General features: G+C 37.4%; 1 protein-coding gene across 3 annotated transcripts; it reads left to right on the top strand.

Moving 5' to 3' along the window:
* Nucleotides 1-127: 127 nt before the first annotated feature.
* On the top strand, nucleotides 128-21,239 carry pla2g6 (phospholipase A2, group VI (cytosolic, calcium-independent)). 3 transcript variants are annotated; one of them, XM_051694863.1, is made up of 17 exons: nucleotides 128-278; nucleotides 1,089-1,303; nucleotides 5,110-5,325; nucleotides 5,716-5,896; nucleotides 7,377-7,564; nucleotides 11,271-11,367; nucleotides 11,446-11,628; nucleotides 12,806-12,914; nucleotides 13,654-13,770; nucleotides 14,143-14,233; nucleotides 15,247-15,410; nucleotides 15,795-15,945; nucleotides 16,032-16,168; nucleotides 16,628-16,782; nucleotides 19,008-19,175; nucleotides 19,581-19,654; nucleotides 20,014-21,239. In XM_051694863.1, the coding sequence occupies exons 2-17, from the start codon at nucleotides 1,095-1,097 to the stop codon at nucleotides 20,156-20,158; spliced, it is 2,385 nt and encodes a 794-aa protein (XP_051550823.1). In that variant the 5' UTR covers nucleotides 128-278; nucleotides 1,089-1,094; the 3' UTR covers nucleotides 20,159-21,239. The 3 variants fall into 3 exon arrangements, with proteins under 3 accessions (XP_051550823.1, XP_051550824.1, XP_051550825.1); XM_051694864.1 differs by lacking the exons at nucleotides 128-278; nucleotides 13,654-13,770; XM_051694865.1 differs by lacking the exons at nucleotides 128-278; nucleotides 19,008-19,175; nucleotides 19,581-19,654; nucleotides 20,014-21,239 and adding an exon at nucleotides 16,973-17,665.
* Nucleotides 21,240-21,292: the final 53 nt, after the last annotated feature.

The raw sequence follows: 21,292 nt of genomic DNA on the forward strand, positions 1-21,292 counted from the left end.
AAAAGTTTTGAAACTCTTCGCCCCAATAGAGCCCTTATTAAACATTAAATGAATCCTAAATGGATAATTTTTCCTCGTCAAAAACGTCCCCTCACCCTCATTAGCGAAAAAAAAAAAAAAAAAATCGTCGCAACACGTGTGCTGATTGGCTCTCGCGCCTGTCAATCAAGCTTATCCAAGGTTGGTTGTGATGCAATGATTGTTGATGTCCTGTCAAAAGTCCCCGATCTGCTGAGTCTGAACACCGATAACGTACTGGAGAATGATTTAACGGAAAGGTAAGGAGATTAAATGGAGGAATTAGACATAATATGTGATTAAGAGGCTTTGTAATTCAACTGGAATGAACGCATAGATGAGTCATTATGATTAAAATGAGTGTTGCTGACTGTTCTTGGTGGCTCTTATCAAAGTCGCGGGCACGGATGACAGTCGCCCATGGTTGTTTTTGACTGTTTGACGAATTGGTGGTACTGTTTCCAGAAAGAAAAGTGTTGGTTTACGTCAGTTGCGTCGTGGTTGCGAGAATCGTACGATTAACATGCGACCAATAAAATGCTAACATCTTAAAGGTGACACTTTCGGTTTTGAGATGAGTGAGTTGTGGACGCTTCTAACAACCCTTTTCATACATCTTAATCAAACCAGTCAAATATTGAACATGCACAGCCAATGCAAAGGTTACTGGGGGTGGCTATGGTTGCAATTGTTGTGAACAATAATATTGCATGTTCTTCCGTGGGCCACTGACTTGCAGCAACAGTTTGATCAAGTTTGATCATTGATGTTCTGAAACTCACATCAATGACTCACATTGACAGATTATACTCCAGAACTGCAGTCTGCATCTGTGATCAAGCTCCATGTTAGTCCCAGGTTCATATCTTACATGCTGATGATGTGTCAGGCATTTGTTATATTTTCAGATACGCAAGTTCTTGATGTATGCTGATAAGCCATGTTATCTGCTAGGATCAATGGAAATTTCTATAGTGTATGTACACTCCTTATCTGGTGTTCCAGACCTGAAAAGTCATGGAAATTCATTGGTCAAAAGGTGTCCTCTTCACTTCTGTCTCTTCCCCTAGGTCACCATGCAGTTTCTGGGCCGTATACTGGACACGGTGAGCTCCGTGTCGAACCTCTTCTCCAACCCGTACCGCGTGAGGGACGTGCAGCTGTCGGAGTATAATGGGAAAGTGCTACTGAAGCAGGAGGGGAGGATGGCCCTGTATAGGAATCAACAGAGCCAGTCATGGGACTGCCTTCTACTCTGTCCCGAGTCACCGTCCATGGCTCTAAGGTGAGGCCTGAGTGTGTGCATCACTGCTAGAGTCTAGAAGGGATCGAGATTTTATCTAAACTAGTCTTATATTTCTACTGTGTGGGAATTCAAGACCTACTGTAGTGTTTTTTTCCTCCCTCCACGTCCACACTAATATGGTTTTCACATTGATTTTGCTATGTTTACACCTCTCATCCATTGAAAATTCTCTCCAAAACCGTATTCTTTGGAAAACTATGTTGTTAGGAAACTTAATGGCTCCAGCACACCTATGGAGAAGTTCTTCATTCAGAGGTAAAAAGAAGTTTGAAACAGCTGAGCAACGACATACTGTTTGCGAACGTTCAGACACCAGCCACACCGCTGAGGGTGGCGTTTAGTGGAGCATTTAAATATGAGGACGCTCAAGAATACATGTAAAACATCAACTAATATGACATTAACATGTGTTATCAGTTAGATCTCCTCCTTTCATCGGGCACCTACTTATTAAAGTACAGTCTTCTTGGAATTTATGAAGGCAAACAAAACCAGTTACATTTTTCTACAATCAAAGAGCATTCGGAGAAAACAGGTTTTACACAGAAGGAAAACTGATAGCTTGGGCCATAATGATTATGAACATTTCAATAGTTCTTCCATAGTGTTTGAAATAAGACCACATGTAAACCATGCATGACTCCTCACTAACATGGTTAGGAACCATGGTTTCTATATAAAAACTATAGCATTTTTGTCATGAAAAACAGTTGTCTAAATACATTTAGAAACTATTTCTGCCAAAATATCATAATTATTATAGTTAGTGTTACTACAGTGAATCCATGTTAAAAAAAAAATGGTTTGTGGCTTTTTTTGTGGAATGAAAAGCCTACCAGTTTCTGTCATGGCACAAATTTGGTGTTTTCTTTCTGTTTAGATTGTCTTGCCTGTTTATTGTGATTTTAAATTAGTTTAATCACAGAGACATTTGGAGTTTTGCAACAGAGAATTCAAACGGGTTTTGCGATCCATGCCACGCTTCTCACGAGCGCTGATTATAATCGCCTGTGCTGCGTGGCTGAGACAAGTCCGCGAATAAACGTGTTTGCTTTGTGCACAAGCACCTCTTTTCACTCTGTTGTGCTGATAATTAATTGGGGTAACTATCGCTGTTGAAAATTATGTGTGCTGCGCGGTTGAGACCAGTCCACGAGTAAATGCACCTGCTCTGCACTCGCGCCGCTCTTTCCATTGAGCTGTGCTGATATTTGGTGCGGATAGAGCCGTTTCGTTCCTTTTTTAGAGCGAGCAAAATGCGCTCTCTAAAAAGTACGGTTAGAAATAGATGACAGGGAGAGGCTCATTAAAATTCAGGAGCAAAGTGCTAACTGATTGGTCAGTTTCTGAAATTAGCATTCGGCCCGCGGGCCTTGAGTTTAACACCCGTGATTTAAAGTAATATACAGTATATAATGTGTAATTTGTCATGTTTATCTTTTGCATCCATGACACTAATGCGCTAACACACCATACGCGTCCATAATATGCTGATTACTCTGTTATTGTAATTGTATGATGGCACTGATGTATAAAAGAGTGTTAATGAGTAGAATGCAGACAAAAGAATGATATTAGGCATATCTTACTTTGGGCAGATGTATGAATGGTTTTGGCTGCAGATGGCTCATAAGTGAATGTGCACTTAAGAATATTTTAGTAGATTTGATTCCGTTTGGAGACTATTTAAACAAACAATTGCATGACATGTTCTTGGAAAATGACTATGTGAACGATCGTACAGATGTAGGTAAATTTGCACCAGCTCGCTAATAACGCTGCACGCTGGTGTGTATTCATGTTGACTGATCTTGACTGACTGAACAGGAATTAGATGTGGAGCTCCAGGTCACGCCTACCAATGACATGGACCAATGACGGTAAGAATATAAAATCTGAATAATAATCTGAACTCATCATTATGATTGATAGGAAAATTGATATTTCTGGTCCTGGACCCTGATTGGTCAATACAGCATTCCCGTCGTGCTAATATATACAGTATATATACAATATATTTATATGTATAAAAGTTATGACATCTGTTCCCCTGTGTATTTCGCTGTGCCGCATGCATAGGCCAACTGTTTGCTTGGTAACATCAGTAAAGTCGGTAGAAAATGTTAGTAAAGTAACGTTTTCATAAATAATTGTGTCCTAAATGGTAAAGGGTGAATTGTTTTCAATGTTAAAGGTGCACGAAGTAAGATTTAATCTGGCTCTTACTCATCCCATTGGTCCCAGTTGTACTTGGACTCTATTCTGACACCTGTCGTCCTGTACACTTGCACGCTAGACTAGATTATCCGTGAGCGCTACAGGTCATTCCGGGTTGTTTCATGACCCCAGCAGGGACCTGTTGTTTGGGCATTTTATCTTTTCACTTGCACCCATTCTGTTTGGACTGTCTAGTGGATCACACTCCTGCTGATCAATATCATCATTCCTATAAGCGTATTGGGTTTGTTGTTTTATTGTTTGGGACTCAGTCAGTTGCATGACACAGATTGTCATGTGCTATCAACATAGCAGCGCCCGTGAGGGGGGCGACGCACTCCATGTAAAATTAAGCGGCTTTTATTGGGTTTCATTTTATAGTCTTCATCTTATCTGAGTGTACATAATTTTCAACTTATTTCTAAAAAATATTATTCATGTCTTTTGCGTGTAAAACTTTTTTTAATAAGCAAAAACTTACTTAGTGTACCTTTTTAAAATACTTTCATCCATTCTAGTATAATATGCAGGGGGGAAAAACCCTGTTTAAACATACACAAAAGAACTTGTCATTGTATTTGCAAATCTGTTTGGTGACACTAGTGGTGCAGATATTACAAACTTATTTACAAACAGTAAATGCCACGCCCACTGTGTCTCACCCCGCCAGAAGATATATACGAATATACAGTATAAGTAGTTGGGAGACAGACACAATTGCGGTCAAATGGGCCAAAGCGGTATGCAAAGATCTTCTGGCCCGCTTTGTTGGCCACAAATCTCTGATTGGTGAATTTGTTTTCCCTTCAAACGTGATTTAAAAAAAAAATATGAAGACTGATGGCTTCAGTGGAAGCATATACCATCGATTAATAACTCCAGAGTTTGCATTAGGTCTGTCTTTAAAGGTTTATTATAGAGGTAGACTGATATATCGGTTTTACCGATTAATCTGTGCCGGTGGTTGGTTTTGGAGGGGAAAAAAAGTGTATGGGCATAGGTTTTTGTGTTCATCTGCGGGCGGCTCTGGAGGATTGGCTTGTTTCTAAAGTACAACAGTGGTCTCTAGAGGTGAAATAAAAACAATTACTGAAACCTCACTGGGGATTTGCTGTATATAATCTTTCATCATTGACAAGATTTATCCATAAACTTATCCTCACTTAAATGCATATTTTGTTATTTTTATTAGACAAGCAAATGTTTTTAGAAGCAAGTGATTTTAAAAACCATCGGCCGATTCATCTTCCTTATCGTATCGGCAAAATCCATTATCGGTTGACCTCTAGTTTTTATCATAAAAAATTGGTTTGCCTTTGGAAAAAAAATGAATGGGATTTTCACTTCCGGAACCAGACTGTTGGGAATATTGGGATATTGTCCTATTGAGAAATTCACAGTCTGTAGAATGGTGAAGCTTTGGCCACAAAGAGCCTTTTGTGGGTCCAATACCAGTACGCTGAATATAACATCTCATTGTCCAATGAAAGCTGTATGCATACAGTCGATTAGCATTTCAGACATGAAGAAATCTCTTTGTGAATTTGTTCTCTATTCGTTGCTCTCAGGATGTTCCAGGTGGCTTCAGAGGAAGACGCCATGAATTGGTTTCCTCAATATGCCCTCAAACTCCGCCCATTTTACGAGATGCTCCACCCACCACTTAAACCCGAGACGCTCCAGCCAATCGTAGACTGTTTGCGGAATCACCCAGACTGGAGCTCCGCTCACATCGCTGTGGATACCGGACTGAGAGACTGTCTAAAGCATAATTACATTTTGAGGTGAGAGATCCTGAAAGGTCAAAGGTAATTTTTGACTCCCCGAAATGATCAGTGATCAAATAATCAAACTGTATACTGCCTACTTTCTTTTTATAAACTAGTATGCAAAGCTGTATGTAATATGCAACAATAGTTATTTGTAGTATACTACATTGTTGTCACATGATCTCTTTAAAGGCATGTCATGTTTAATTTAGCAAGTAGCATCCAGTTATCTATTTTTATATATATTTATTTTGTTGGTATTTTATGCATTCGGAAAACTTGCATACAGTGTACATCATACCGTACACTACAGTAATAGTATGCTATTCTGTACATAGCCATGAATCATTTTCGTGTTCCACCATTTACCAATCTGACCGCGGTGTTGTTGACTGCCCCCTGCAGCCAGATGAATGCTCGTAACGGTCAGGGTCAGACCCCGCTTCACCTGGCCTGTGAGAGAGGAGATGTGGGCTGTGTGCGTGAACTGCTTGAGGAATGCCAGGCACGCACGGACGTCAAAGACAAAAACGGAGAAACACCCATGCACTTCGCCGCTAAACAAGATTCTACTTTGATTATAGAGGTAAGAGGCAAGACAACAAGACTTCTTCTGTTGACCCATTTGGGCCAGTTATTCAGACTTGCACTAATATTTTCACTGGCTTACCACAATGTTTTTTTATTCTTAGCAATTAATTTTTATATGTGCCATAATTATTATTTTTTTTTTTTATAAATAGTTTTGTAAAGAAAACTTACCAGGTTTTTAATTAATTATTATAATAAACATAAGAGCTAAAATAGCTAAATATGTAAGCATTTTTTAATCAAAAGTAAGTTTTCTTTGCCAACATTTTACTATGTTTTTATTTTATAATTATAATCTAAATAATTGCTCAAAATGTCTGAAATATATATGTATATATATATTTTGTTTTGTATTAAAATGTAAGTTTTTTTTGTTTTTTTTAACAAAATATTACTAGGCTTGTAATTAATAATAATAATAATTAAATTATAGCTATTGCAGCTAAATATGTCAGAAAAACATGTTTATTAAATTGTAAGCTTTCTTTACAAAAATATTGCTGTGTTTGTAATTAATAATAATTAAAATAATAGCTATAATAGCTAAATATGTCAGAAAAATATTTTAATGGTAAGTTTTCTTTAAAAAGTTATTTATTTATTACTAAATAAAATAATAGCTATAATAGCAAAATATGTAAAAAAAAAAATTTTTTTTTTAATGAATTGTAAGTTCTTCACAGAAATATTACTAGGTTTGTAATTAATAATGATTATTGAAATAATAGCTATAGTTGCCAAATATGGCAGAAAAAATATTAAATGGTAAATTACTTTTTTTTTTTTTTTAATTAATACTAAATTAAAATAATGGCTATAATAGCTAAATATTTCAAAATATTCTTCACAAAACATACTTGTTTTTATTTAATACTAATAATTACAGTAACAGCTTTAATAGCTAAATAAATCAGAAGAAATTATATATTTTAAAATATTTAATTATTAATTAGTTTTATTTACAAAAAAAATAGTTTTTTTAATTAATAAGAATAATTAAAATAATAGCTAAATATCAAGAAAAGGTGGAAATTATACAGTTACAGTATAATGTAACGCCTTGACAGCTGTAAATGTATAAACATACTTATGCTAGAAAATGATGGCATATGGTGCAAAACATTTTTGACTACATTAAATTATTCTTGCAATTTCCACAAAACCTGATCTTTGTTTGCCGTCTAGACAAAAATGTTCAAAACATCACAGAAAACCAAATGTTGAAGGCATAAAAACACATCTGGACATATATGATGAGCAAATTTTAAGAACCTAATCCCTGGCACAATAGGGCAGGTCACAGTTCCTCCAACTGGCCACATACTCTCTCGCACTGCCTCCGAGCCAGCAGGTCCTCCTCATACTTGAACCCTGTTTACTACCAGTGATAAGTTTGGTTTCACAGACATTGAAGATTACATGTACCCTCATTTTTCTGATTGTGTATTTTTCTTTGCTCCTCTGGAATGTTGTAGGCTTTGTGCGCTCAGCTCTGCGCGGGTGTGAACGAGCTGAATGGCACTGGGGAAACGCCTCTACACATAGCGTGCCGTCTTGGCAAGGTGGAGGCTGTCAAGGGCCTGCTAGGTGGCGGAGCCCGCTGTGACGTCATGGGAAGTAATGGCTATCCAATCCACACTGCCATGAAGTTTAATGAAAAGAGGTGCGGGTAAACCTAGTTTTGATCGTCATTTTAATTTTAAATTGACATTGCTGTGCTACAGCTTAAATTACATTTAAAAATTGATTTAGATGGTGGCAGCCAGGACGCCATGCGAGGATCGGACGTGTGAACGGCGAGCTCTGCGCACTTTGCTAGTTTTAACACTTTTAATGACATAAACTGATGAGACTTGATACACTCTATTTCATAAGCGTTTTTTTTTTTTTTTTGCTGGTTCCGCCTAGCGGCTAGAGCTTATTTTGTAGAGTGGCACACCTTCGGGACAGTTTTGTGGTTGAATCTACACGCTCTTTGTGTTTGTTCCGCCTATTGGCTAGAGATTGTTTTATAAGTTATCTTTTGCTGTATAATTCTGTCTCAAAAAATTTGTACTGACTGCAAAGTTGTTGCGGGGGTCCTCGTAGGCGTACATGGACTGTGTGAGTTTGGAGGGATGGACACCAGTTGGCGTTAATGCGCACGTTTTACTTTTTTCTGTTTGTTTGTTTCTGTTCAGGTTTTAATGGTCGCACCAATGTTGGAATATAATTTTAAGGAATATAAGTCTTTATAATCTTGTTTTTGACACACAATCTATTTTTTCTTATATGTCAAATTGTCAAATGTTAATATGAGTGAATTGTCTCTCTCCACGTGGAATGTGAATGGGTTGGGGCCCCCCATAAAAAGAAGGAAGGTTATTTCTCTTAAGCATAAGAAATATGATATAGTGTTTCTTCAAGAAACTCACCTTTCTCCACAGGAAGTGGAAAAATGTGGAAAGATATGGGGTGGGCATTTGTTTTATAGTGCTGGCTCAAGTAAGAGCAGGGGAGTCATTACACTGATAAGTAAACATCTACAATTCAAATGTCTCAAACAGTGTAAAGTTAAATTAGGAAGAGTTGTTATTGTTTTAGCTGAAATTCAGGGGCAAAGTCTTATTTTGGCTAATATTTATGCACCAAACGTTGATTATCAGGGCTTTTTTATAGATCTTGAAGTGATGTTGCAAGCCGCTGGCACCCCGCATGATATAATATTGGGAGGAGACTTTAATCTTTTGATGGACTCAGTCCTTGATCATAGTGAATAGTGAGTCAAATGTGTGTAAGCCCCTAGAGCAACATTGATGCTTCACAGGATGTGTAAAAATCTTGGTCTTACAGATATTTGGAGACTTTTGAACCCATCTGGTAGGGACTATACAGTTTTTTTTCATCAGTCCATAAGACTCAAGTCCCTCATTTCATCTGTTGATTTCATCATTTCTGATTGCTCAATTGGAAATATTTTAGTCTCAGATCATGCCCTGATGTGTTTAGAGGTATTGCCACATACGGAAAAAAATAAATCATATAGTTGGCATTTTAATGTATCCCTTTTGCAAAATCCTGAATTCCAACAAATGCTAAAGACTGAAATCAATGTCTATATTGGGAAACCAACTGGTCCTCAGTATCTTCTGTGGGCGTGGCTTGGGAGGCACTTAAGGCAGTTCTTAGGGGTCAGATCATACAGTATGCCTCATTCACCAAAAAATCCAAAGCACAAGAACTCGTGGAATTGGAAGGGAATATTAAAAGTGCCGAGGCAGAGCTGAAGAGCCGAATGTCGTCTAATGGCCTAATGGAATTGACCTGACTGAAATATTTTGTCACGGAAGGTGGCGTTTTGGCTGTTCAGGGGCTAGTTGGTGTCCTGCTGAGTTTTTTAGATCTTATGCTACAGAACTGACTCCACTTTTGCTAGAAGTTTAAAAGGAATCATTAAAGAATGGAAAGCTTCCGCCAACCGTGTTGCAAGCCCGGATCAGTCCGATTCTTAAAAAGGACAAAGATCCAAGTGAGTGTACAAGTTACTGTCCAATTTCCAATTGTCCAATTGGTCTTAATCCGAAGCTTTGGTTCTGACAGCATACTTCCCGGTAACGGCTTTTCAGCTGGGCACCTTCCAGTGGCCCAAACAGGGCATTAAGTATTTGGGTGTTTTATTCCCAGCAAATTTGTGTGATTTAGTTCATTTTGACTCTTTAATAAAAAGGTTTTCGAGCCATGTGGGTAGATGGGCTTCATTACATTTATCTATGACTGGGAAGGTTAATGTTATTAAAATGAATTGTATTCCAAAATTAAATTATCTGCTACAATCTCTGCCTATAGATGTTCCTCTCTCTTATTTCAAGCAATTTGATAGCATAGTGAAGTCTTTCTTTTGGAATGGTAAACGTCCCATATTACATTTCAATAAGTTACATAGGCTGATTGGCAAAGGTGGGCTAGGCCTACTCAAGATTTTGTTTTATTATTATGCATTCAGTCTCAGACATTTGGCTCATTGGTCGCTTCTACCTGAGAGAGCCCCTCCCTGGTTTTGTATTGAACAGGAAGTTCTTGCCCCTATTTTGCCATTGCAAAGCCTTTCTATCAAACTAATCAGAGAAGTTAAGTTACACCCTGTTATCTAGCATTTGCACTCGGTATGGACAAAAGTGTCCAGAGTGTTTAATTCGGACATTTATTTAAATATTGCCTCGAGTATATGGCTGAACCCAAAATTATGTATTAATAAGTCCCATTTCTGCTGGTCAGAGTGGATTGTGAGGGAGGTTAATACGCTCGGTGACCTAAATGAGAGTGGAGTGTTGAGATCCTTTGAAATTATGATTCAACATTTTGGGATTCCCAGGTCTCAATTCTTTAGGTATTTACAGCTGCGCACCTGCTCTGTACTACTTTTGGGAGTAGTATACACCCCACTAAGGCAGCAGATACTCTGGGAGTGGTGATTACTGCTTTTGGAAAAGGTCATGAGGCATCAGTGTATTACTCGCTGTTAATTCAGAGTCTGGGGATGGAGCTTCAGCTTCTCTTAAGAAATTATGGGAGAAAGATTTAAACTTGGTATTGGAGGAGGGAGTGTGGGCTAGGATTCTAAAATATTTCTAGTCTACATCTAGAGATGCAGTTTAAGATTTTACATTGATTCTGTTGGACCCCCTCTAGATTGTATAGGCTTGGTCTTAAAGACACACCCATCTGTTGGCGATGCCAGTCAGAAGATGGGGACGCAACCCATGTTTTTTGGTGGTGTGCTAAGATCCAAGAATTTAGTTTGAGGGTTCAGAGTTTTATGTGTGATGTATTGAACACTCAAATTTCATTTTGCTCTGTATTTTAGGCGATGGGGCGGTCATTAATATAGGGGATAGATATATAAAACGTTGGGTCCTAGCTGGAGTTATGATCGACAGACGGATCATTCTTAGGGGATGGAAGTCGGCTGGAGCACCCTCATTTCAGAAGTGGTGCACAGAGATGGGCGGGGTGGCAGCATTTGAGGAGGTGACGTAGAAAGCTGGGAAAATTGGATTTGTTTAATAGGAAGTGGGGTAGATATTTGGCCTTTTTTGAGGGTTCTCAAGAAGGGGCAGTGGAGAGGGATGTTTTTGTTTTAAAAGTGTGTGTACATTCTTATTGTTTTTTGAAAGTATACTTTTTATGTTTTTTTATTTTTTATGTTCTAAATAATTATGACCACTGGGGTTTGTGTGATTCTGTATTTTCTGTTATGTTTATTTAATTTGTGAATGGAATCAATAAAATTGTTAATAAAAAAGCAAAAAACATTTAGATAATAGAGGATATTAATGAACCAACTGTCTTTAACCAATTTCTAATTCTCGTTTCAAATCCTCTTCATTTAGTTGTGCAGAAGCAATTTTATCTGTTAACCCGAATCAGCTTCTGGCAGAGGATCCTCTCTATGGTGGAACGCCTCTTCACTGGGCCAAGACTGCAGAGGTCAGGAATACTTAATCCTTTTTCTTTGATCACCTGAAGGATGATCAGCCCTCTGACTGTCCTACATTTGCTCTGTAGATGAGTCGTCTACTGCTGGGCCAAGGGTGTAACGTCAACTACCTGAGCAAGACCGGAGAGAGTCCGTTACACATCCTGACCAAGAGGGGGCGCTTTGAGGCTGCAATGACACTGCTGACACACGGAGCCAACCCTAATATCAAGGGCCAGGATGGAAACACTGCCCTGCATCTCGCCATGAAGGTATATGGGGGAATCTCCCGAAATGAAGAACCTGTCAGGTTCATATTTTACAGCTAAATTAAAATAAAATAAGTGATAAAATATACATTGCAGAAAGAAAATTAAGCCTATTTTTAGGTCCATTAATCTTTTAGGGGGTATTTACACTTGGACACTTAATGCGTTTTTGCTAATCGGATTGCTGTCCGATCATGAAAAGACCAAGTGTAGATTCCCTCCAAGACGGATTGGAGACTGATATAAATCCGATCACCACAGGAGGTGGTTTGAGGTGCATTCCATTCGAAACTCTGTCAAGTGTAAATGCATCTGGCAGTTCAAGCCACATATGTAAACTTTACTCCGCCCAAACAGAGCTATGTCAGCATATGAAAGAAGCGAAACATAACAGCTGTTATCGATTATTTGCATGGGGCTCGATTCGCGCAATACATAATAACAAATTATGAAATGAATACATGTTGTAGAAGAGACAGAACATTTTTCTTCATTTATTTGGTAGAAACTGAAACTAAACACTGAAAATGAGCGCAGCTGACGTGCATGACACGTCTTACCTACGACAAGCTGCAAGGGAAAAAATACACAGCGTGCATATGCACAGACATACTGGGCAAAGTCACTAGTTGGAATCAAAATCACATCTCTTTAATTCGCTGTCCTGCATTAGCATAATCACGAATGGGAACTCTGTTTTATTTGCATGTTGCGTGTGTAGTGAATTGAAGATCAGATTTATATTCATTTGTAATGTGTTAATGGAATGTGCTTACTCAATGGGATTGCAATTCGATCAGTAAAAACGCATGAAGTGACCAAGTGTAAATACCCCCTTAGGCATTGTGATATTTAATTTTTTCATGTAAGTGAATCCGCCAACAAAGTTTTACAATTGTTGTTTTACGAGGCAGGGCTTAGTAAATAGTTAAATCCTTAAAGGATTTTTCACGCTAAGTATTTTAGTTTGTATTTTAGCCCTGTTTTTGTGAGATTCGCCCATGAAGGCTATTACTTAATAAAACTGTGACTAGAGGTAGACCGATATATCGGTTTTACCGATTAATCTGTGCCGATAGTTGCTCTTTGGAACTAGTGGTTATCGGCAAAAATCAAGTGTTGTTAAATAGATTACAACCCTTTTTTCCTATCTTTCATTCTGTGACGTCTGGGCTTACAGTTGGACCACATGGATCTGATCAAAGCTCTCATGGTGTTTGGGGCAGATGTGGAGATTCATAACGACCTGGGAGAGACACCTGGACTCATCGCTGCCCGTACCAGCAAGGGTGAGAGGAAGATAGATAGAGAGAGAGAGAGAGAGAGAGAGAGAGAGAGAGAGCGAGAAAGAAGGATGGTATCAGAGGTGTATGTGAGATTTGACATTAGTTTGAAGACTAGTAGAACAGTCTGCAATGAGTTCAAGCTCTCTCAATTTCTAGTTGCACAGATTTTCAGAGCCTTCTAAATAAGTTTGCTGCAAAGATTGCTATATAAGTTGGGTGCATGTGCAACCATAATCTTATCTAACATAATCCACCATGCATTTAGTTGATATGCATATATACAACATATATACACCAAAGGGACACAGTATTACACTTAAGTATTAAGTATTAAAACAACAGCTCCCATGTTCTCATTTTCCATGTTCCCTGTCATGATAATGTACAGGTGCCCTTAATTAATCATCACACTCCTAGTTATGTATATATTTAGTTGACAGTTATCGCTATTATCTGGAAAATCTGGCAAAAGCTGTCCGATGGGTCCTAATGTTTTGATTGGCTATAGTTGTTTAATTGCCTGAGTAAATCACACATAAATCCATCACCTACATTATGTTGTTTGCATGTCTGTGTGTTTGTCTACAACAATGCAGTACATTTTTTTGTTTGTTTTTTTTAAACAAAATGCTCTTGTGTTTTAATTAATGCAGTCAATCATCTCATACTCACTTTCTTGTTTTCGTGTGCATGGTGTGGGTGTGGCCGTGTGCATGTGTCTAACCCTGCGCTTATATTGAAGGGCCCAACCGTAAGGTGCTCTTAAACATGCTGTGTAGTGTAGGAGCTGAACGGTGTCATCCACCCTCCTTTGACACCCCACTCCCCAGTTTCAACAAAGCTCCGCCTCCTGGCATAGGTAAAGCCCCACCCCCAGACTTATGGTTTCCTCTTGCCACTTTAACCTTTGTCCATCAGTGCATGTTTCTTTTGCACTTTTAGAAGTTAATGATGACATTTCATTTCCTTTCAGTCGGCAGCAAAAATGTGACTTGTTCGTGTTATCCTCTCTTCTCTGCAGTTACACTTTCAGATGTGTCCCTCACTCCCTAAAAAGACTTTAAGCATTTCTTAAAATCTTAGACTTAAATCTTCTATTTGAAGCTTTTTCCCTTGGTTATTGAAGCAACCTTCTGATAATTACCTGAGCGTTATGTCCTGATCACTGAAGTAGCTCTGCAGTTTATCTGATTGGGTCAGTGCTCTTACATCTTGTGTGATTGGCCTACAGGATTTGAAGACATCATGTATGTGGCGGCAGCTGTTACATCAATGACTCGGGGATTTGCAGAGGTGGATGGACTCAAAACAAGAAGCGGGAAGTATGTATTAGATTTTGTTTATATGCTTGTTGTATCTGTTTGTTAGCAGAGTAAAGATATCACTGATACCTTAAATGTCTGGAATGTCTGATTTAGGGATGTGCTGATACAATGATTTATCGATATATTGCGATACTTGTCGATTCCTGTATGTTTAGTTTGTTTTGGTTTGTTTCTTGTTTAGTTTTTTCAGTTTTGTTTTGTATGGATACTTTATATCCCTGAATAAATATTTTTTGTTTTGTTTTGTTTGTATCAATATTTTATATTCCTGTATTAATATTTTTGTTTTGTTTGTATCGATAATTTACATACAAATATAAATTTGTTTTTGTTTTGTTCTGTTTGTATCGATAATGTATATTCCTGTATTCATATTTTTTGTTTTGTTTTTCTTTATTGGCTTTATTTTTTGTTACTTTGTCCCTGCATTAAAATTTCAGTTTTGTTTGTATTGATAATTTATATCCCTGTTTCAGTGTTTTGTTTTGTTTTGTTGTGTTTGTATAGATACTTTTTCCTGTATAATTATTTTTTGTTTTGTTTGTATTGATAATTCATATACCTGTATCAATGTTTTGTTTTGATTTTTGTTTTGTTTGTATCAAAAATGTATATCCCTGTATAAATAGTTTTTGTTTTGTTTGCATCGATAATTTATATCCCTGTATCAATGTTTTGTTTTGTTTGTATCGATAATGTACAGTATATCCCTGTATTAAAAAAAAAATAATATATATTTTTTTTTTTTTTTTGCATCAATAATTTATATCCCTGTATCGATATTTTTGGTTTAGTTTTTTGGTTTGGTGTTTTGTTTTCTTTTTCTCTCAGACATGCTGGGTCTCTCATTCGTTTGGTGCAGTTTCAATTGCGATCCATTTATGTATCATGATATACTGTATGTACAAGGTGGTTGGCGATACTCATACCTAGTCTGATTAAATCCAGTTAACATTTATAAAAAGACAATGTGTGTACATAGAATAATCTCTCTCTTGCTTTTTCTAAAGAATAGACAGATTGTTGTGCCTGGATGGTGGAGGAATAAAAGGACTGGTTTTGATCCAGATGTTGATCGCTCTGGAAAAAGAGGCAGGACGGCCCATCAGGGAACTTTTTGACTGGGTGTCTGGAACCAGCACTGGTGGAATACTGGCCTTAGCTATTGTACATGGTGGGTAGACATTTCTAAAACTTCATTTAAAAAATGGCCTGTAAATACTAGAACTGTCTAATTGTTAAATACGTACACTATCTGAATGGGTGAATTTCACAAAAACGGTCAAGAAATGGCTGGATCATATTTCACCCCGAAATCAAAAGATAGAAAAATTTGAATTTATATTTTGCGTAAAGAGAATGAAGCCTTTTATTCACAAAATTATTATTATTATAATTATTTTTACAATAAATTATTAATATTTTTATTATCATATTGCTCTTGCATCATTTTTCCCAGGTGTCTTACAACACCCTTTAACCATTGTAAAAATATTTGAATACACTGCCTCCTGTGGCTCCAGCAGCATCATTTTTGCATGTGTATTTACCCATGCAGGTAAATCAATGGAGTATCTGCGCTGTCTGTACTTCAGGATGAAGGAAGAGGTGTTTAAAGGTTCTCGGCCATATGAGACCGGCCCTCTGGAGGAATTTCTAAAGAATGAATTTGGAGAAAATACCAAGATGACGGAAGTCACACACCCCAGGTACTGCAGTCCATACATGTTCAGACGAATAGGTATAGCCTTTATATATTAGCTTATTAAGTATATTTTCTCTGTTTTTATCTCAGGGTGATGGTGACCAGCGTTCTCGCCGACAGACACCCTGGAGAATTGCATCTGTTTCGTAATTACGACCCGCCAGCCCTGCAGAGAGACCCTCCGTATATGTCCACAGCAACATTTCAACCCCTTACGGTGCCACAGGGTAACTTCGCTTTCTTGCTTGCGTTAGTTCTCGCAGTCTCGTTATGCTATTTATCTTTGTGCTGGTAAAAACAATCATCTTCCTCTCCTGCTCTTAATGAGCCGAGTCTCACACGCTCCGGGTTTGTCAGGTATCTTCTAATTGCAGTTATCTGTTTCAACTGATGCAGAAAGTTGCGTTGTCGCTGTTACAGGATGGGAGGATGAAGATGTTTTGATAGTAGTATATTCTTAAACCTCCAAGAAAACGTAGGAAGGTGATGGATGAAGGTGTGTGAAATGGAAGGGTCACTGTATGCAAGATTTCTGGTGATTTATATTGCTCAATCGTACACCATGTTGGAGCTAATTGGTCATTAGTTTCTTTAATGAAAAAATGTGTCCAGTTAATCATCCTTTTGCCCTCTTCCTCTCTGTCTCTCTTGATTTCATTCATTCACATTGTCTTTCTTTCTCTCAGAGCAATTAGTTTGGCGTGCCGCCCGTTCCAGTGGAGCCGCTCCAACATATTTTCGGCCAATGGGGCGCTTTCTGGATGGAGGGCTGCTTGCCAATAACCCGACGCTTGACGCCATGACAGAAATACACCAGTACAACAAAGCACTGAAGGCACAGGTCTGTTCAAGACACCCCTATATAAGACTCGCTTTTAGCTAACCAATGAAATTGATTATGCCATATTTAATCTAGGGATGTCGCTTTACCGCACATTAAAAAAAATTAACGCAGTGAATCATGCCATCTGACCTCCTGACCATCACAGCAATTCAAGCTTGAAGTACATGTAACTTTGTTTTTTTTCAAGCCGCATTACCAGGGGGCAGTCGACAACCCTCAAACCTCACAATCAGCGTGGCCACAGAATGAGAGCTGGTCACACAGGCCATTTTCGTGACAGCTGGAGGAAGCACAACAGAATGCAGGGATCTCGAGACATGATTTTCATAGTTTCAACTACTTTTAACTTGACACAGCATCCTAAAAATGCAGCATTTATGATGCTGAAAACCAGTGAGACGCTCCAAATGTTCCATCTGATGAATATGTACATAGATTACAATTAAAAATGGCACCGACGGACCATAGCAACACGTCCTGTGAGAACAAGACAGATTGACCAACTCAACTGTAAAATGGATTGCTGTCGACTGTAGGCTTATGTTCAATGACGTGATTAAAACAAACAATATATTGACTTCTAAAGCCTCTTCTTTTCTTACCTAAGCAATGATTTACTCATCTGCTACAATAATGCAATATATTTCTAACTGACTCTCTGACTTTATATTTGTATATCTATATATACTGTGTATACTGCGTAAGGGATGCAAATTGTGGTTAACAATGGTTAATGTTAATGAATGAAAATCGATGTCTAACAATTATGAAATAAAACAAAGTTTGCTATTTGACTGACCAACTGTTGTAATGCAAACTTGAAAACATCATCATTGCAATGGAAAAAATTCCTTACAATAGAATGAAACGTAAAAACATGAAAGTATAGTACTGTGCAAAAGTTTTAGGCACTTGTGAAAAATGTTGCATAGTGAGGATGTCTTCAAAAATAATGACATAAATAGTTTTCATATATCAGTTAATGTCATACAAAGTCCAGTAAACATAAAAAAGCTAAATCAATATTCGGTGTGACCACCTTTGCCTTCAAAACAGCACCAATTATCCAAGGTACACCTGGACACAGTTTTTCTTGGTTGTTGGCAGATAGGATGTTCCAAGCTTCTTGGAGAATTCGCCACAGTTCTTCTATCTATTTAGGCTGTCTCAATTGCTTCTGTCTCTTTATGTAATCTCAGACAGACACGGTGTTCAGTGGGGGGCTTTGTGGGGGCCATGACATCTGTTGCAGGGCTCCCTGTTCTTCTATTCTAATCTTTTCTATTTGCAAAAGTAATGTTTGGGAGTCTAACATTTATATTTCCTATTGACACACTAAAGCTGAAGATATAAATAACCATCTTAAGACACATGCTTTTGTGAAACATCTTAAGTGCCTAAGCTTTTTTTATGTTTACTGGACTTTGTATGACATTAATTGATAAATGAAAACTATTTATGGCATTATATTTGAAGATATCCTCACTATGGAACATTTTTCATAAGTGCCTAAAATTTCTGCACAGTACTGTGTATATATATTAGTAAAATATATATATATATATATTAGTACTGTATATACACCGATCAGCCACAACATTAAAACCACCTGCCTAATATTGTGGAGGTCCCACTCGTGCCACCAAAACAGTGCCAACCCACATCTCAGATTAGCATTCTGTTATGATATTCTTCTCACAACAATTGTACAGAGTGGTTATCCGAGTTACCTCTGGTCTGTTCGAACCAGTCTGGCCATTCTCTGTTGACCTCTCTCATCAACAAGGCATTTCCATCCGCAGAACTGCCGCTCACTGGATGTTTTTGTTTTTGGCACCATTCTGCGTAAATTCTAGAGACTATTGTGTGTGAAAATCCCAGGAGATCAGCAGTTACAGAAATACTCAAACCAGCCCGTCAAACTACGGTAACTCAGATAACTGCCCTGTACAATTGTTGTGTGTGTGTTTGTGTGTGTGTATATATATATATGTATTTATATTGAATTATCTTTATTTGGCATCCTTTCTATATATTGATATATGAGATTGTGATTAATTCATTATTTAATTGGCATGTCTTGTAATTAATTTGATTAAAAAAATTCATTGAATTACAGCCCTGATTTAAACATAGATTGATATTGTATGTAGTACAATTGCACATTGCTAAAAAAATAAATGTATGCCAATTATATGCCAGTCCCTGTTTCTCACTCTCAGGGTCTTGAGGCAGACGTGTGCAGGTTAGGTGTGGTTGTCTCACTGGGTACCGGTAAACCTCCTCAGGTAGCAGTGAACTCGGTTGATGTTTTCAGGCCTTCAAACCCTCTGGAACTGGCCAAGACCTTCTTTGGTGTCAGAGAACTGGGCAAGATGCTTGTGGACTGTGTGAGTTTGCACATACAAATATACCATTTATATTAATCATATATTTAAAGCAGTAAAATTTGTCAAAGGGTACAGATGGTACATACACGTTATGGGTAAGTCTGATTTACGCAACCTCAGAGAGTCAAGGTGCAAAGTTTACTATCAGTCCAACATTTGTTTAAAAGTTAAGCTTTGGAAGGTCTTGTCATGGTTTTTCCATGCTGAAGTTTGCAAAGATTGTGGCATCAAATTTTTATTTGCGTATTCTTGCGTAAACAATCTGTATTTTTATGTCTTTTGAATGGACAGATATTCTCACAGTCAAGCATCACACACATTTTTTGTGATTTGTAGGCATTGTGCTTGTGTTATTTTTTTTAGTTAAGTTCTTGGTTTTTTTTTTTTTTTTTTTTTGTCTCTCAGTGCACGGACTCAGATGGCTGTGCAGTGGACCGAGCCCGTGCGTGGTGTGAGATGGCTGATATAAACTATCACAGGTCAGTGCTGTTCATTCTCATAGTAAAAATGAGTTTAATCATTTAATCTCTTAATTTCTCTGACTCATGACCTCTCGCCCCCATTCTTCCTTCTTTCTTTCTTTCTTCTTGTTACTACTTTCTTTCTTTTTCTTGCTTGCTTCTTACTACTTCTTTCTTGCTTCTTACTACTTGCTTACTATCTTTCTTACTACTTTTTTCTTTTTTCCTTCCTTTTTTGCTTTTGTCCTTTCATTTCATTGTCTTTTATTGTTCTTCACTCTGTTCTTCTTTTTGTTTTTCGTGTCATTTCCTTTCTTTTACTTTCTTCCTTTCTGTTTTCTTCTGTCCTTCCTCCCTTCTTTCATTTCATTTCTCAGGTTGAGTCCTCAGCTGTCTCAGGAAGTGATGTTGGATGAGGTCAGTGATGCTGTGTTAGTTGACATGCTGTGGGAGACTCAGATGTACCTGTACGAGCACAGAGACATCATACAGACCCTTTGCCAGCAGCTGCTGCAGCTCTGACAGCTCAAACACTGAAAGAGATGAGTGGAAGCTTGAGTGGTTTAATATGCATAATTAGTGTATCTAATATAAATAATGTGTTTGTTTACATTGGTGTATATACCGCTTAAATCAGGGTTTATTACATATTTAACTAATTTAAGTTAAAGGAAAGATGAAGTATATGTTAAAATCTTTAAATATCTAAATATCTACTGATTGTGTGTATGTGTCATATACAACAAATTGAACCAAGTTCAGAGTATAATTTCATGGAAACTAACACTATGTTCTGATATTTAAAGCAAGGTACACCACTGCAAATCATTTCATATTTCATCATTTTTATGGATACTTAAAGGCTCAGTAAATATGTTTGTAATTGCACTGTTCAAGGTGACCTTTACAGGAAGTGCTTATTTGTTGCTTCCTATAAACAGGTATTTTACTCCTGGAAATCTCACTTGTATATTTATCAGTTATCTAATTCTAACATGTGTCTATACTTGAGTCTTGTTACATTTATAGAGTAACTGAAAGTAACTTAAGTTTGTTTTCCGGAAAATTTCTGGTACATGCGTTGTGCGCAAGTATGATTTTAAGAATTTACCAAACTGCAGGTGAAATACGGCATTTGTGTGCATTGTCTTGTATGTCTTTTGCTATTTTAAGGAAAAGCCTTGTTTTGCATTGAAATTTTGTGTTACAATCTGTCATGTGTAGCATCATGCTTATACTTGAACACTTTAAAGCTGCAACTGATAATAGATCCATCAATGGCTTAGAAATGTTACTGGTAGAAGATATTGAGATTTTTTACAATGAAGACATGTCAAGTATAAACTGAATACCTTCTACAATTTTTCATTAGCCTTTTTATATTGATAATATATTTACCTTCTGTTTGTCTGTTAAGACTGACTTTATCATGTGTTGTTAACTTGATATTTGGCCTACAAATCTGTTGTTTAGAGACCAAAGTGACCATTTATTTGATTCCTACCCATAACTTGCTGCTGTGGCACTGATTTAAAACATTTTCTGACATGAAGTGATTATAAACCTTGAAAAAATAAAGAGGAAAATAATGATTCTAACTGGGGTTCTGTTTAAAAGTAAAATCACTTTTTTTTTTTTTTTTATTCTTCTAAAAAA

Source organism: Myxocyprinus asiaticus, chromosome 50, assembly GCF_019703515.2.
Source record: "Myxocyprinus asiaticus isolate MX2 ecotype Aquarium Trade chromosome 50, UBuf_Myxa_2, whole genome shotgun sequence".
Classification (NCBI taxonomy): domain Eukaryota; kingdom Metazoa; phylum Chordata; class Actinopteri; order Cypriniformes; family Catostomidae; genus Myxocyprinus; species Myxocyprinus asiaticus.